Here is an 18,474-nt window from a genome sequence, read left to right on the forward strand (position 1 = left end):
GAGATTTGTTTGACTCAATGTACATTGAAAGAAACACAAGTAGGAGTTCAATTAATCTTATAATAATATTTTAAATAATTTTGAAACATCTCTGATCAGTGCAGTCACCAGTCATGACTCCATATAACCAAAAATGAAGCTTGTACAGATTTCCTTCAAAAGAGACGATGGATACAAAATAACCAATGACATAATTTGTATTAGATCAATGCACCATTTTGTTTCGTTTGATAATTAATATTTTACAAGTAATGTGTTTTCCTTTTTTTTACTATGATAAGGTAAGGAAAGAAAATAATTACTTTTATATTGATATATATGGATCATAGTTATAGTAAGGGAAGTCAAAAGAAACAGTTAAAAGTCTGAGATAGAGGAAGAAAGAATGAACTCCAGAAAAACTTAAAAATAGAAGAAAAGCAGGAAGAAATACAAGTGTTATGTGCCAACAAATATTTCAAAATTCAGGGGGAAATTCAAGTTTCATCAGAATATCTTTTATTAATTCCTCTGGGGCCTGAGATTAGTTTTAAGGCTCATTCATTCTAGACCTATTGTGAAGAAGGAGGTAATCTAATAGCTTTAAAGTAAACAACAAGAACAAAAAAAGATAAAACAAAATCACTATAGTCCTTCTTCAGGCCTTTTTCAGACACAGTTTCCCCAGGACCTTCTCTCGGATTTGACGTGTCTTCACACAGTACACAATAGGGTTCATCAGTGGAGGAATCAAAACAAGGATATCAGCAATGAGTATTCTAATAAGTGGGGACCCATGTTTGGCAAAGCGGTGTACAATAGCCAGAGTGACAATGGGCACATAGAAAATGAGTACGGCACAGATATGGGAGATGCAGGTGCTGAGGGCTTTCAATTGCTCTTGATGAGATGCAATACCCAAAACTGTCTTCAGGATCAGAATGTAGGACATGGCAATTATTGCTAAGTCTAACATGCCTATCAGAGCAACAAAAAAGCCATAGATGACATTGACCCTGTTATCAGAGCAGGCCAGTCTCATAATATCCTGGTGGAGGCAATAGGAATGAGAGAGGAGGTTTCTATTGCAATATCTCAATCTCTTTAGTGTGATAGGAAATGGGAGTATTAATAAAAGGCATCTAATAGCAAAGATCAAACCAATTTTAATGATTGTAATATTGGTAAGGATGGAGCTATATCTTAGGGGATTGCGGATGGCTATGAAACGGTCAAAAGACATTATGAGAAGGACTGAAGATTCCATGGCAGTGAAGGTGTGAATGAAGAACTCTTGGGCAATACAGGCATCAATGGAGATTCTTGTAGCATTGAATAAAAAAATTCTCAACATGGTAGGTAAGGAAGAGAGGGTTAACCCAAGGTCAGATATGGCTAGCATAGAGAGAAAGTAGTACATAGGCTCATGAAGTGAGGATTCCGTCTTGATTAGAAGGAGGATGATACAATTTCCTATAGTGGCAATAATGTATATGAGGCAAATGGGTATGGATATCCAGATGTGGACATGCTCCAGCCCTGGGATCCCAATTAGGAGGAAGGTAGATATCTGGATCTCAGATGTGTTAAAAGCTGACATAGCAATAAGGGTTTGAGAGGGCAACCAGATGACTCTGATGGAAAGCAAATGGTTCTCCCTCAAATGGGGAAACAGATTCTTGGTTTATTCAAAGTCTAATCTTGTGGACTTTATTGGCACAATATTTTCTGTGAATTTAAATCAAGATGAAGAGTATTATTGCTCATATGCAACATACATAAGAATATTTTTAAACTAATGTAGTTAAACAATGGAAGCATATGTGTTTTGACAACATGTTTGCCATCACTGAAAATATTTACATTTAGGCTTGATGACACTAAGAAAGTATCATGAAGAATGTATGGAGGATTCCTTCATGGAGTAATAAGTAAACAAGAAGCTACTGAGGATCCTTTTGTCTCCACCTTGAGCCCATTAGGTTTTCTTCTTTCTGTTTCTTGTTAGAGATAATTAATATATATATATATTTTTGGACCTGAAAAAAACAGGAAAAAGTCACCTAAGGCCCATATAGAGGGTAAATTTAGAACAAATAAGGAAAATAAAGTCACAAAGAGACTTAAATCAGATAAAACTCATGTGGGGGACAAGTATGAAGTTAGACCATATATGCCAATGAGAGAAAGAATAGAATAAGGTAGTGACAAATAAGGTCTTTCATGGAAACTTGATAGAAAGACATCAGCTAAGGGGTGCACTGGATAGAGTGCTGTGCCTGGAGTCAGGAAGATTATGTTCCTGAGGTCAAATATAGCCTCAGACATAAGCTATGTGACCATGGGCAAGTCACTTAACCCTGTTTGCCTCAGTTTCTTTTTATGTAAAATGAGTTGGAGGACAAAATGGCAAACTACTATAGTATTTTTGCCAAGAAAACCTAAAATGAAATCATTAAGATTCAGACATGACTGAAACAACTAAACAGCAGCAGCAACAATAGATATATGTATAATTGTATTATTTATATATTGCATATATGTAAATAACATTCTTAGAAGTCTAATTTATATTATTAAAATTTTCCATCCCTTTATTAATTCCAGAAATTGATAAAAAAAGAAATCAAATACTGATTTCTTTTTGTTTATTTCTACTCAACAAATACTTCAACTGAAAGATTGACAGTAGGCTCTCATGAGCAACTTACAACTGGCTTCATTCACTTGGAGATATAACAGTAAAGAAGATATTTTACTGCCATGAGAAAATCATAGATCCTATAAGCTAAGGGACTATAAAACCATCTAGTATGTATACTCTGTCTGTGTAGAAATCCCCAGATAAGGGCTGTCCTAGCTGGCTTCTCAGATCTCTTGAAGTCAGAATGGGAAAGGTATGAAGAGGTTCTGGGAATCAAATGATCCTAAATTGTATTTTTCAGAGAAAGAATCTGAGCACCAGAGAAGGGACATGACTCTACCAAAACCTTCAACCAAATTATTGGATCATAGCATCAGGTAAGGCAGGATGAAAATACCAGTTCCCTTAATTCCAGTTCAGTACCCTTTCCACTAAAACATCTTTTCTCTTTTTATATCCCTTAAGAAATAATGTGTTTTCTCTTTAGGATGGATACTTTAATACATTTTCAAGCTTTTTCACAAATTTTTAAAAAACTGTAAAATCTTTAATATGATCATAAGTACGTGGGAGAGTGATGCTATTTGTTGGTGGAACAATCAAGAGGACTGAATTTATATTTCAGTTCTACCATTTCTTACTTGCCAATTCCTTTTTCTGTGCTTTTTTCTTCTAAAGTATAAGAGTAGGAGGAAATTTAGTTTATACCTACAATAATTTCCAAGTCTAAAATCTTATGATCCAGTCATTATTAGTTTTACTTGATATGTCAACATTGTCAACATGGTTTCTGTCAGTGCTACCATATTGATCATAATATCCTTAGTTTGTCAACTCCTCAGTAAGACATAAGTAGGATTCTATCCATCATATTTCCCTAGACTTTTTACAGGCTTTTCATGTTTTTAATTTTTTTCCCTTCCTTTAAAGTCATTTGTAAATAGACTAATATAAATAGCTAATACTTATAGAGCATTTATTCTATACCATCTTTTACCATATAGGCCACTTATTTTGTGTAATTTAATGACCCTCAATTTCACCTTCCTCCAGGCAGCCTAAACTTATGAGATGACAAATAACACAAATGTCCTCTGATGCAGTAGAGAGGAAGAACTGAATAGTGCTCTCCACGTTGAGGGGGCACCCATGCCTCACCTTCACAAACATGGGTCCAGAATACTTTTGTAAATCTGTATCCTTGCCCCAATAAAAGGAGGCTGTGTGTCCTTAGAATGTAGGAAGAAGTGGCATCTCCCTCTCAACCTTTAAAATATTCCCCTTTGAGAGCAAGCAAAGACTAAGCATAGACAAGGTCCACCAGAAAACCTCTGTTTTTCTGAAGGAAGACCTCAAATCATTAAGACAGTAGCTGCAGAAATCAGAATACTTACCTGAATGAAAGTCATCAGATAGACTCCTGAGATTGAAGAGCTAACACAAAAGAAGCAAAAGCATCTTTCCCTGGGTTTGCTCTTTGAAGCTTACTTACAAAAGATATCGGCTTTCTCCTCTTATATATCCACCAGTGGGATGCAGAAGCCCCTGGGAATGATGGCCAGACTATCTATTCTCTAGGGATAACATAAGAAATCACATTTAAGTCTCTGGGGTTTAGGGTTAGGTGCTAGGTGGGGATATCAAAAGAAATTTGCTTGTTGAAATTTTGTATCAACTTTCTATGAAGACAGAAATGCCTTTTGAATATTTCTCTGTGCCTTTCTTTGAATCTCTATCATTTAAATGTAGGTAACACATTAATCGATATTAAGAAAATAATAAACACCTATGTGGCCGACATGGGGCCACAACTGCACCTTCCGTAACAATTGGTGTTCTATGCCCCATGTGTCACAAACTTTGTGCCTCAGTCTTTCGACTCCAAAGCCACATGAGGGTACACCATAGATGAAAATGCACAAAGACAATTGTCATTCTCCGACATCGAGAGACTACTACTAAGCAAGGATAAAGTTTAAGTGTAAAGAGATATTTGTTCCAGTCATTAGAACTGACAGTATGACTTTGGGGGAAAAGATACTAAAATTACTTCACTTCAATTTTCTTATGTGAAAAGTGAATGTGGAGGCATGTAGGTGACACAGTGGATAGAATGTCATCCCTGGAGACAAGTGGACCTGGATTTAATTCTGATCTCAGATATTTTTTAGCTATGTGACCCTGGTCAGGTCATTTAACCCCTATTGGCCAGCCCTTGCCACTCTTCTGTCTTAGAAGTAATACTAAAACAGAGAATAAGTTTTAAAAAATGAATATGATGAGCAAGTTTATCTCTGAGGACCTAATCTCTCTCTTTTTTTTTTTGGAATTATATAAAATTACACACTAAGGATGAATGCTTATCAATAGATCTCATCATATTAGACAAAGGAAAAATGAAAAGGCATCATTGTTGATTTTAGAGAAAGCATTTTCCTGTGGTGATGAGAGAAATTACTTGTCCTTATTTTGACTTGGTAAGAGATTAGCTAATATCAGGTTTTTTTTTTAATACCTTGTTTTAGTCATTGATATTCATGAAGATTTTCCACTACTTTCAATTGCATTGCACGCAAAATCTCAAAATCAACCAATATTCAGAACGCACAAAAATTTATCAAACACACCTTAGGAGCTTTGGAAAATGTAAAGATTGTTATTGGAAAGCTTGGATGTCAAGTTGAATCTTTAATATGCTAAATTAAATTTTAAAATATTTCATGAAATAAAAATAACAAATGTAATACTTTTTCTAGGGATGTATTAGGAAATATTATTCAATATGTGAATTCATGTCTTTTATATGACAGAAAAAAATAATGGAAATATTTTAAATTATTTTGACATATTAGGACCATCTACTTGGATTTATGATGAAGTATTCTAATCTTGGATGACCTTTGGGGGGGGAAATTGCATCATTTAAGCAATTTTTTTCCCAAATGAAATTGACTTGAATGATATTAGGGATTTTGTAAATGATAATGTGGAATCAAACAGTGTTTCAGTCCTGATAACAACATAAAAAAAGCTAACAAAATAAGTGAGCATTATTATAATCAAAGGTGCTGAAGCTAAAACATTTTAATTTAATAAACAGTGTATAAAATATTTGTTTAATTGGCAATTTTATTTGGAAAAGAGTGATTGGATTGAGACACCTCTCTATTGTTTATTTCTGAGAATCAATTGGTTATATTGAATTTACATTCAATTATTATTAATGAATTATCTCTCATGCTTTGTAGGAAAATTTTATAACTCAATAAATATATAAATAAACTCACACATATATAAACCCACACATCCTATTTGAGGGGAATAGAGAGGAATCATGTTCATCATTTAGTACCTCACAGCTGTTATAATGAATAAGAGCAATCCCCTGAAATATAATAGATATTTAATTAAAAAATTAAAAAAGTGAAAAAATAAACATAAAAGTTGATAGAAAACAAGAAACAGAAGTACTAAAAAAGAACATTAGCCCAGTGATCTGTAAGATCTCTGCTGGGAGAACTTGAAAGCAGTTTGTCAGAAATTAAGTATGGACCAATATCTCTTCTTGAAAGCAAACATGCAAGAATTTTTCAAATAGCAATTACTTGTCAACATTTTGCTATGTACTTGGTATACAAAGACAAAATTTAGTCATTGTCGAACTCAAAAAGCTTCCAATTTAGTAGAGGCACACATACACATACACACACATACACACATATACACACACACACACATACCCATGTGTAAAATAGTCACAAGATGATTTTTCAGAAAAGGCACTAAAAGCTGGAAGGAATAAAGAAAGGTTTTACCTAGAAGGTGGTTCTTAATTTAAATTGAGACTGATAGGATACTTTAGATTTAGGAGGTGAATGTGAGGAGGAAAGATGTTTCAGACATTTAGGTGGAGGTAGAGGTGTGTGGTAATCAGTGCAAAGGCATGCATGTGAGGGATGGAATATACCCTATCTTCTTGTTCAATCTCTTCTATCATGTGTCTGCCTCTGTTTGACCCCATTTGGGGTTTTCTTGGAACAGATAAGTTCCTTCTCCAGTTCCTTCTCCAGCTCATTTTACAGGTGAGGAAATTGAGGCAAATATATTTAAGTGAGTTGCCCAGGGTCTCACTGCTGGAAGTGTCTGAGATCCAATTGAACTCATGAAAATGAATCTCCCTGACTGGAGGAGGCCCAGCACTCTACCCACTGTATCACCCAGCTGACTGTTAACAATGAATGAGAAACCATAATACTTTACCTGAACGACTGAGTAAGTGGAAGGAGTTAGACAGATATAATTTGATTAGAGAGGTAGATTACTGTTAGCTTGTGAAAGGTTTCAAATGCCAGATTCAGCACTTTATATGTGATTCTAGAAGCGACACTGATAATAAGTTCAAAATGAACACTCAATATATAAGATTTTCTTAGTAAAGATATTGGAGTAGTTTCTTTTCTTTTTCCAGCTCATTTTACAGATGAGGAATTAGAGGAAGATTTAAGTGACTTGTTCAGGGTCCCACATTTAATAAGTGTCTGAGGATAGATTTGTTTTTTCAAAATACCAGCTCCTAGACTTATTGATTAGTTTAATAGTTCTTTTAGATTCAATTTTATTAATTTCTCCTTTAATATTTAGGCTTTCCATTTGATTTTTATATGGGGATTTTTAATTTGTTCTCTTTCTAATTTATTAAGTTGTAAGCCCAATTCATTGATTTTCCTCTCTATTTTGATAATATAGGCATTCAGGGAATTAAATTTTCCCCCTCGGTACTTCTTTGGTTGAATCCCATATATTTCAACATGTTGATTCCTCATTATCATTCTCTTCAATGAAATCAGTAATTGTTACTATAATTTGTTTTCTGAAGCACCAGTTTTAGAGAAGTATACAATTTAGTTTCCAATCAATTTTAAATTTCCCTCTCCATGAAGCCTTATTAATTATAATTTTATTGTATTATGATCTGACAAGGTTGCATTTATTGTTTTTTATTTTCTTCCATTTGAATAAGTTTATTTAGTCAATTTAGATCATTATTCCGTGGTTAAAATATTCACATTATTTCCCTCTCTCCCCTCCACCAACTCTTCCCGCAGCCAAAGCACACTTGCATTGGGTATTACTTGTGTGCTTGATCAGAACCCATTTCCATGTTGTTGTTTACACTAGGATGTTCATTTAGAGTCTACATCCCCAACCATATCCCTTTTACACATGTATTTAAGCAGTTGTTTTTCATCGGTGTTTTTACTCCCACAGTGTTTCCTCTGGATGTGGATAGGGGTTTTGCTCAGAGATTCCCCCTAGTTGTTCAGAATCACTGCATTGCCAGTAATGGAGGTCCATTACATTTGATTGTACCACAGTATATCAGTCTATGTATACAATGTTTTCCTGTTTCTGCTCCTCTCACCCTGCATCAATTCCTGGAGGTTGTTCCAGTCCCCATGGAATTCCTCCACTTTATTATTCCTTTGAGCACAATAATATTCCATCACCATCACATACCACAATTTGTTCAGCCATTCCCCAATTGAAGGGCATCCCCTCATTTTCCAGTTTTTTTTTTTTGCCATAACAAAGAGAGCAGCTATGAATTTTATTGTACATGTCTTTTTCCTTATTTTCTCTTTGGGGGACAAAACCAGCAGTGCTATAGCTGGATAATAGGGCAGACAGTTTTTTTTTTGCCCTTTGGGCATAGTTCCAAATTGCCCTCCAGAATGGTTGGATCAATTCATATCAGCAATGAATTAATGCCCCCACTTTGCCACATCCCCTCTAGCATTTACTACTTTCCTCTGTTGTCATGTTAGCCAATCTGCTAGGTGTGAGGTGATATCTCAAAGTTAATTTGATTTGCATATCTCTGATTTTAAGAGATTTAGAACACTTTTTGATGTGCTTAATTATAGTTTTGATTTCTTTAACTGAAAATTGCCTATTCATGTACCTTGCCCATTTTACAATTGGAGAATGGCTTCATTTTTTTGTACAATTGATTTAGCTCTTTATAAATTTGAGAAATTAGACCTTTGTCAGAGATTTTGTAATGAATATTGTTTCCCAATTTGTTGCTTCCTTTCTCATTTTGTAAGAACTAGTTCTGTTTGTACAAAAACTTTTTAATTTGATGTAATCAAAATTATTGATTTTACATTTTGTGATTTTTTCTAGCTCTTGCTTGGTTTTAAAAGCTTTCCTTTTCCAAAGATTTGACAAGTATATTATTCTGTGTTCACCTAATTTGCTAATAGTTTCCTTCTTTATATTCAGGTTGTTCACTCATTCTGAGTTTATCTTGGTGTAGGGAGTGAGATGTTGATCTAAACCTAATCTCTCCCATACTGTCTTCCAATTTTCCCAGCAGTTTTTATCAAAAAGTGGGTTTTAGTCCCCAAAACTGGGATCTTTGGGTTTATCATAGACTGTCCTGCTGAGGTCATTTACCCCAACTCTACTCCACTGATCCTCCTTTCTATCTCTTAGCTAGTACCAAATTGTTTTGATAACCACTGCTTTATAGTAGAGTTTGAGATCTGGGACTGCAAGTCCTCCTTCCTTTGCATTTTTTTTCATGATTTCCCTGGATATCCTTTATCTTTTGTTCTTCCAAATAAACTTTGTTATATATATTTTTTCTATTTCAGTAAAGTAATTTTTTTGTAGTTCAATGGGTATGGAACTAAATAAGTAAATTAATTTGGGTAGGATTGTCATTTTTATTTTTATCTCATCCCACCTATGAGCAATCAATGTTTTTCCAATTGTTTAGATCTAGTTTTAATTCTGTGGAGACTGTTATGTAGTTGTGTTCATATAGTTCCTGTGTTTGTCTCGGCACATACATTCTTAACTATTTTATAATGTGTAGGGTGATTTTAAATGGAATTTCTCTTTCTAATTCTTGCTGCTGAAATGGGTTGGCGATATATAGGAATGCTGATGACTTATGCAGGTTTATTTTCTATCCTGCAACTTTACTAAAGTTGTTGATTATTTCAACTAGCTTTCTGGTTGATTCTATAGGATTATTTAAGTAGACCATCATATCATCTGCAAAGAGTGATAGCTTGGTCTCCTCATTACCAATTTTAATATCTTCAATTTCTTTTTCTTCTCTAATTGCTACTGCTAGTGTTTCTAGTACAATGTTAAATAATAGAGGTGATAATGGTCATCCTTGTTTTACTCCTGGTCTTATTGGGAAGGCTTCTAGTTTATCCCCATTGCAGATGATGCTTGTTTATGGTTTTAGATATATACTGTTTATTATTTTTAGGAAAGGCCCTTCTATTCCTATACCTTCTAGTGTTTTCAATAGGAATGGGTGTTGTATTTTATCAAAGGCTTTTTCACCATCTATTGAGATAATCATGTGATTTTTGTCAGTTTGCTTGTTAATATAATCAATTATGTGGATGGTTTTCCTAATATTGAATCATCCTTGCATTCCTGGTATCAATCCTATCTGATCATAGTGGATAACCCTTGTGATGACTTGTTGGAGTTTTTTTTGCTAGTATCCTGTTTAAGATTTTTTCATCTATATTCATTAAGGAGATTGGTCTATAGTTTCCTTTCTCTGTTTTTCACCTGCCTGGGCTTTGGGATCAATACCATGTTTGTGTCATAAAAAGAATTTCGTAGAACTCCTCCTTGGCTTATTCTGACAAATAGTTTGTATAAGATTGGGATTAGTTGTTTTTTGAATGTTTGATAGAATTCATTTGTGAATCCATCAGGCCCTGCAGATTTTTTCTTATGGAGTTCTTTGATAGCCTGTTGGATTTCATTTTCTGATATCAGATTACTTAAGAATTCTATTTCATCTTCTGTTAGTCTAGGCAGTTTATATTTTTGTAAATATTCATCCATATCACATAGATTGCCAAATTTGTTGTCATATAATTGGGCATAGTAGTTTTTAATGATTGCCTTAATTTCCTCTTCATTAGAGGTGAGGTCTACCTTTTCATCTTGGATACTGTCAAATCGGTTTTCTTCTTTCCTTTTTTTAATTAGACTGACTAGTACTTTGTCTATTTTATTAGTTTTTTCAAAGTACCAGCTTCTAGTCTTATTTATTAAATCAATAGTTCTTTGACTTTCAATTTTATTAATTCCTCCTTTGATTTTTAGGATCTCTAATTTATTCTTCATCTGAGGATTTTTAATTTGTTCACTTTCTAGTTTTTTAATTTGCATGCTCAATTCATTGACTACTGCCTTTCTTAATTTGTTAATATATGACCTCAAGGATATAAATTTCCCCTGCGTACTGCTTTGGCAGCATCCCATAGTTATGAAAGGATGTCTCACCATTGTCATTTTCTTCAATGATGTTATTGTTTCTATGATTTGTTCATTAACCAGTTTTAGAGAATCGTATTGTTTCATTTACAATTAACATTTTATTTACCTCTCCATGTACAGTTACTAACTGTTATTTTCATTGCATTGTGGTCTGAGAAGCTTGCATTTATTATTTCTACTCTTTTATACTTGTTTGTAATTTTTTATGCCCTAATACATGGTCAATTTTTTTGAATGTACCACGTGCTGCTAAAAAGAAGGTATATTCCTTTTTGGCCCTATTTATTTTCCTCCAGATGTCTACTAACTCTAATTTTGCTAAGATTTCATTCACTTCTCTTACCTCTTTCTTATTTATTTTTTAGTTTGCTTCATCTAATTATGATAGAGGAAGGTTCAGGTCTCCCACTAGTGTAGTTTTTCTATCTATTTCATCTTTGAGCTCCTCTAGTTTCTCCTTTAGAAATTTGAATGCTATGCCATTTGGTGCATACATATTGAGTACAGATATTTCCTCATTGTCTATACTGTCTTTTATCAGGGTGTAATTACCTTCCCTATCTCTTTTAACTAGATCTATTTTTACTTTGGCTTTGTCAGATATCATGATTGTGACTCCTGCCTTCTTTTCATCAGTTGATGCTCAATAGATTTGGCTACATCCTCTTACTCTCACCCTATGTGTATCTACTTCCTCATGTGTGTTTCTTGCAGACAGCATATGGTAGGGTTTTGGATTCTAATCCACTCTGCTATTCGCTTGAGTTTTATGGGTGAGTTCATTCCATTCACATTCAGAATTATGATTACTAGCTGTGTATATCCCAGCATTTTGATTTCTACTCCTGGTCCTGCATTTTCTTCTTTCACTATTTCCTCCTACACCAAGGTTTGTTTTTAATCAGTCCCCCTAGTTCCCACCTTTATTTTAATTCCTTTTCTATCCTCCTTCCTTATTATCCCCCCCCTTATTTTCCCTGTAGTCTTCCTAAAAATTCCCACCTGCTCTCTCCCTCCCTTGTACTGCTTCCCTCCCCAATAGTCCCTTTGTTACCCTTCTACTCCCCTATAGGCCACAAATTTATTCTTTGCCCCAATGGATTGGATTGTTCTTCCCTCTTTGGGTAAAATTTCAAAGCAGGTAATAGCTGAGTATTTCCTATCTCCGACCTCTTTATCTTTCCATTGTGTTGATGTTCTCCCCTCTCCCGCCATGAGCTTCTTTGTGACATATAAATTTACCCACATTTGTTTCTTTTCTCATTTCTTTTAGTATTAACCTCTTATTTTAGCTCTAGCTATATACATATATATGTATACATGTATATGTATTTATGTATGTATATATCTATATACCTATTTCTGTCTTGTTATTTCATCCTATAGAGTTTGTCACTGTTCCCTCTAGGTGTAATTATTCTAGCTACTCAGGTGATAACAACAGTTTTTAAGAGTTACCAATGACCTCTTTTCTTATAGAGATACATTTTTTGTGTGTTGTTTTGTTTTGTTTTTCTTTTTTCCTTCTTTTTTAATTACCTTTTGATGATTTTCTTGAGTTCTATGCTTGGACATCAAATTTTCTGTTCAGGTTTGGCCTTTCCTTTACAAATTCTTGGAATTCCTCTATTTTGTTGAATGACCATACTTTACCCTGCAAGAATATAGTCAATTTTTCTGGGGAGTTGATTTGTGGTTGTAGACCTACTTCCGTTGCTTTCCAGAATATCATATTCCATGCCTTTTTGTCCTTCAGTATGGATGTAGCCAGTTCATGCATTGTTATTCTCACTGTGGTATTGTGGTATCTGAATGAGTTCTTCTTGGCGGCTTGTAATATCTTTTCTTTGGTCTGATAATTCTTGAATTTGGCTATAGCATTCCTGAGTGTTGTCAGTTGGGGATTAAGTACAGGAGGTGATCTGTGGATCCTTTCATTCTCCACTTTTCCCTCTTGTTCTAGGATATCAGGGCAGTTTTCTTGAATAATTTCCTGTAGTATTATATCCAGGCTTTTCCTTTTGTCATGGTCTTCTGTTAGACCAATGATTCTTAAATTGTCTCTCCTCAAAAGATTTTCTAAATCCTCTGTTTTGTGAATGAGATGCTTCATATTTTCCTCAATTTTTTCATTCTTTTGGTTTTCTTTTATAGTGTCCTGCTGCCTTGTTAGGTCACTTAATTATAATTGTTGTATTTTGGTTCTTAAAGACTGGATTTCATCCCTGGTTTTTTGTTATCCTTTTCCTTCTGTTCTGATTTTGTTTGGAGGTCATCGTTCATCTCCTTTACCTCACTATCCAGCTGGTAGATTTTGGCTTTCAAGACAGTATTTTCTGTTTCCAAATGTCTGTCTAATCTTAGTTTTTAATACTTTTCCCAATTGTCTTCAGCCTCTCTTAATTGTGTTTTGAATTGCATTTTGAGTTCTTAAACATTTTGTATCCAATTCGCTGAGCTTTCTGATTTATCATTTGCTGATCCCTCCACCTCTGTTCTGTTGGCTTTGTAGAAGCTGTCTATTGTAATTTCTTTCTTCTTTTTCTGTTGTTTGCTCATATTTCTCCCTTCTTTTCTCCCCATATTTGTCTGTGCTCTTGCTCCTCTCATTTTTTTGGTTTTGGGGTTTTCTGTCAGTCTCCCCTCTTGGAGCTTTGTCATATCTCTTAGTGCAGTCTCTGGGGAAGGAATTTGAGATTCCTTGTCCTCTGGAGGCTTTTGATGGGATTAAGTTCAGCCGGATGGACTGTATGTGCTCTGAGGCAAAGACCTCCTGGATGGCTTTTGAATTGAGTACAGCAAGAGGGTTCCTTTGCTCTGTCTTGTTGTTAGGTTTGATTTTCAGTCCCCTAGGAGCATTTAGTTTGTGATCAATAAAGAAGCATTTTCAGAGGTCTGAACTATTGTTTCATCTAAGCCATGATCTTGACTCCGCCCCCCAAAAAACTGAAGTTGCATTCATTGTTTATGCTTTTCTGGATTTGTTTGCAATATTTTTATGCCTTAGTATATGGTTGATCTTTGTGAATGTACCATGTGCTACTAAACAGAAGGTATATCCTTTTTATCTATGTTCAATTTTCTCTAAATAGGTATTAACTTTAATTTTTCTAACATTTCATTCACTTTCCTTACTTCTTTCTCATTTATTTTTTGGTTCAATTTATCTAGTTCTGACAGGGAAAGGTTGAGGTCCCCTATTAGTATGGATTTATTATCTATTTCCTCCTTAACATTCTTTAGTTTCTCCTTTAAAAATCTGGATGCTATACCATTTGGCACATAAATGTTTACTTCTGAGATTACTTCATTTTTAGAGTACCTTTTAGTAAGATGTAATTTCCTTCCTTATATCTTTTAATCTGATCAATTTTTACTTTAGCTTTGTCTGATATCATGATTGCTACTCCTGTATATTTTACTGTAGATGGTGCATAATAAATTCTGCTATAGCCTTTTATCGTTAATCTGTGTATTATACTGCCTTAAATGTGCTTCTTTTAAACAAAATATTCTGGTTTTTAATCCACTCTGCTATCCACTTCCATTTTATGGGTGAATTCATTCTAGTCACATTCAGAGTTATGATTCTTAACTGTATATTGCCCTTCATCTTATTTCCCCCTTTTGATTCTGCTTTCTTCCCTTTTGCTCTTTTTTCCTCAACAGTTTTTTGCTTTTTATCATCCCCCCACTTTTTCCTCCCTCCAATTACCTCCCCATACCCTTATCTTCTCTCTCTTCTACTTCTCCATAGTGTGAAATAGAATTTTATATTCCAATGAGTATATTTGTTTTTCCTTCTATGAGCTATTAACTATGAAAGTACAGTTTCAGCATTGCCCATCTTCACCCTTATCCTCCCCTCCCTGTAATGATTTTTCACTCCTTGATGTGTTAAAGTATCCTAGTGAATTAGGCAATTGATTTAAAGGTTATGGTGATTGAGAGATCAGATTTGTCACCCTCCTCCCTTTTCTCCCCCCTCCCTTTCATCCTCCCTTCTTTCTCCCCCATCACTAGTTGGTTTCTTCTGTTGATGACACTGGAAGCCCACTCTGAGTGAGTTTCCTGATAAATCTAATAGATAACTATCTCTGAATAGTTTAAAGGAGAGGGTTTATTTAGGAAAAGGGAAAGGATAAGGAAGTTTGATGGGAGAGAAGGTTTATTATTTCCCTGATCTTAAACCACTCCTAAATTGAATACTAGAATAGATTCTTGATTTGAGGGATATGACTAAGAGGTTGAGGATTTTAGTCACTTTTGTCCAATAGGTAGAAATCAGTAAGAGAAGGATATTCTCAGTCCTTACTCTTTACTGTCTCAAGAGCAAGAGACCACTTCTCACAGTTTGGCTGTTCCTTTCAACAGTCTCCCCCCAACATACACACCAGCATTCCATTCAAGAATGCTTCCTGATTGACAGCTTTCTTCAAATCTTACACCTTCAGCTCTGTTGCAGGTTTTCTCCAATTTTCTCATTCATATTATCATATACATACATATCATGTCATACATACATATATATCATCACATTTACATACCCAACATATCATCATATATAATCATATACCTGAGGATAGATTTGAACTCCAGTCTTCCTGTAAGTCCTTGCTTGGAACTCTATCCACTGAAACACCTAATTTTCTCTCCTCTAGAATAAGGATTTATAAAACACCAATAGCAAAACCCAACAAAGTGGGTTAAATCTGGGATGGAAAAGAGGGCCTCTGTCTTTCAGAAATTATAATTAATTATATTATATTAATAAAAAAAGCATAAAGGAAATGTGTGAAGAAAACCTGAAGATTTTTTATTTTATCCTAAAGACAATAGACAATAACACATTTGAGTAGGACAGGAATATATATATATATTTTTTTCTTTCCTTCTTCCTTCCTTTCTTCCTTCCTTTCTTTCTTCCTTTCTTCCTTCCTTTCTTCCTTTCTTTCTTTCTTTCTTTCTTTCTTTCTTTCTTTCTTTCTTTCTTTCTTTCTTTCTTTCTTTCTTTCTTTCTTTCTTTCTTTCTTTCTTTCTTTCTTTCTTTCTTTCTTTCTTTCTTTCTTTCTTTCTTTCTTTCTTTCTTTCTTTCTTTCTTTCTTTCTTTCTTTCTTTCTTTCTTTCTTTCTTTCTTTCTTTCTTTCTCAGATCTCAAGGACTAGCCAAACATATCTTCTCTGGACTACTACTTCTATTACATAAAACAAAATAAAAACAAAACAAAATGAACAAACAACAAAAAGATTCTCACCTCTCTACTCTTTTGACACAAAATCATTTAATCTCTTTAGTAATAGGGGTCCTGGAAAACCAAGATCCCTTAAATAACACTCCATCCTGCATTGAAAGGCACGTAGTAATAATAGGGAACTCACTGCTTTCTGAGGGAACTCATTGTACTTTCAGATAGTTCTATTTATATAAGAAACTTTTTCCTTGCTTCAAGTCAACTGGCCTTTTAAATATCTTAGCTAGCTAGTATAAATCTCTTTCACAAGGTATACCTTGTCATTTTGCTCTTAGTTACCTCTCAGGACATCTCTAATAATGAGTTAAATGTTACTGATTCTCAGAAGACCATAGCTTTATGACCCACCCTTTAAAATACCAGCCATAGGAAGTAGGGCTCAGAGCTGTAGCAGCAGCAGCAGCAGCAACAACAACAAAAGGGAGCAGAATGTGGGAGGAGAAAGACTGGATCTGGGAAGATCAGTTCTCTCCTTTCAAAAGAAAAAGAAAGAAAACAATTTGCAGCCAAACTTTGCCCTCTTTTGTGGTGCCTGTTGATTCCAGTGAAAAATAAGGAAATATAGATTACAGAATATTAGAACTACATAGGCTGAGAATTTAATCATAAACTCTCCTTATCCAAACCAATGAGGCTGGCACAGACTTCAGTATTAAAACACTTCTTCTCCCATATAGCTAATACCTGATGTAATCTTTACAGTCACCCTGAACTTAAAACAGGAAATAAAAATTGAATATTTTCTTCCTCAATTAATACTTCCCAAATACTGGTTCTTGTTATGTCATATCCTAGGCCTTCCAGGTTTCTCCAGTGAATGCCTATAGGCAATACTTTTGGCTTCCATGGGTTGTTCTCATTTGGAAGCTTTTATTGAATTTAATTGTGTCAAAAATCAAAGTTGTCTTTCCTGCTCAACAGTGAATGAATCCACTTACATGTATACTCTGTAATAAAAAAAAATCAATGTAATGAATTCATAGTAGTATTAAAGAAGGCTAATTTTTTTTTTCCCAGAAATCCTCTGAGGTCTTATCAGAGATAAAACATATAACAATGGAATAAAACAAGGAAAAAATTTTAATGTCAAAAAGTCTCCAAGATATTAAGTGGTTCCTAAAAATGTATTCTTGGTATTTATTCTGATGTATATGGACTTTAGCTCTACCTTTTCTCTCCATGGAATTCATATACTTCTTTCCTCCTTTAGGTCACATGAAATCAAATTGTAGCACCTTTATTTCTATATCTGATATTAAATGTGGATTCACCCTTTTTTGTGTAAACCTCAGTCTTATATTCCTATGTTTGCCTGAAATTGGATATTTTTATTAATAGGATTAGATCACAAAATGTAAAGATTAAAATTTGGGGAAAATGAGGCAGGTAGAAATTAGTTTCTCTCTACAAGGAGTATTATGTTTTTAGACTTTTATTAAAGGTTGGGAATTTAAGAAAATACAAGTAAGAAAGGCACGTGCTAGGTGGACCGAGAGGCCCAATTCAATTTCACTCACATCATGAGAGACACATCTGCCAGGCAGTAGAAGTAGAAAAGAGGGCACATAGCCTTTACAACGAGGTTAAATACCCCATCTCGCTCTCAGCCCAGGTGAGGTTACAAGGCATTTTGGGAAGTGAACAAGGACTTCTGGGGAATGGAGTCCTGGATTCAAGTCTCCATTTTTACAAAACTCAAGATGGTTTAACAGTATCATGTTGCAGTCAAGATCTCTTACATGGTACTCTTGGGTCATGTGGATTTCAAGATGGTGGATTAGATATCTTCTCCAGTCTTTATAACTTCCCCAAACTCTCCCAAATTACAATTATCCTAAAGTAATTTCAGCAATCTCTATTGTTTGATTCTAAAAATCCAAAAGAAGTTAAAAAATCTATTAAAATATTGAATTTTATTTAAAGAAGAATAGCATGCAGAAGAAGATCAGAGTGGTTCTTCCTCTCTACCTGGTCAGGCCATGATTAGAGTGTTATATTTAGTTCTGAGTGCTATACTTTAGAGAAAAAAAAATAAATCAACAGTTGACAAGAGGACAAGCAAAAGGGTGAAGGCTTAGAGGATACACTATGAATGTAATTTTTGAATGATTGTGGATAATTAGCCTGGAAGAAACATTTATTAAGACTTTTATAGCTTTCTTAATTTTTCAAAGGGCTGTCTTTGATAAAAGCGATATAATTAATCTGCTTGGTCCCAGGAGGCAAAACTAAGACTAATGACTAGAAGAAACAGAAAGACAGATTATGTTTGAAT

The 18,474-nt window shown here is 34.4% G+C and overlaps 1 protein-coding gene across 1 annotated transcript; it reads right to left on the bottom strand.

Annotated features, from left to right (window-relative positions):
• Positions 1–637: 637 nt before the first annotated feature.
• LOC100020259 (olfactory receptor 51A7-like) lies at positions 638–1,592 on the bottom strand. Its single transcript, XM_001372791.3, has one exon. The coding sequence runs from the start codon at positions 1,577–1,579 to the stop codon at positions 638–640; it is 942 nt and encodes a 313-aa protein (XP_001372828.3). The 5' UTR covers positions 1,580–1,592.
• Positions 1,593–18,474: the final 16,882 nt, after the last annotated feature.

Source organism: Monodelphis domestica, chromosome 4 (assembly GCF_027887165.1).
Source record: "Monodelphis domestica isolate mMonDom1 chromosome 4, mMonDom1.pri, whole genome shotgun sequence".
Classification (NCBI taxonomy): domain Eukaryota; kingdom Metazoa; phylum Chordata; class Mammalia; order Didelphimorphia; family Didelphidae; genus Monodelphis; species Monodelphis domestica.

What these genes read in the sequence shown, in the direction of transcription:
- LOC100020259 (XM_001372791.3), bottom strand. Translation starts at nt 1,579, where the DNA reads ATGTCAGCTTTTAACACATCTGAGATCCAGATATCTACCTTCCTCCTA.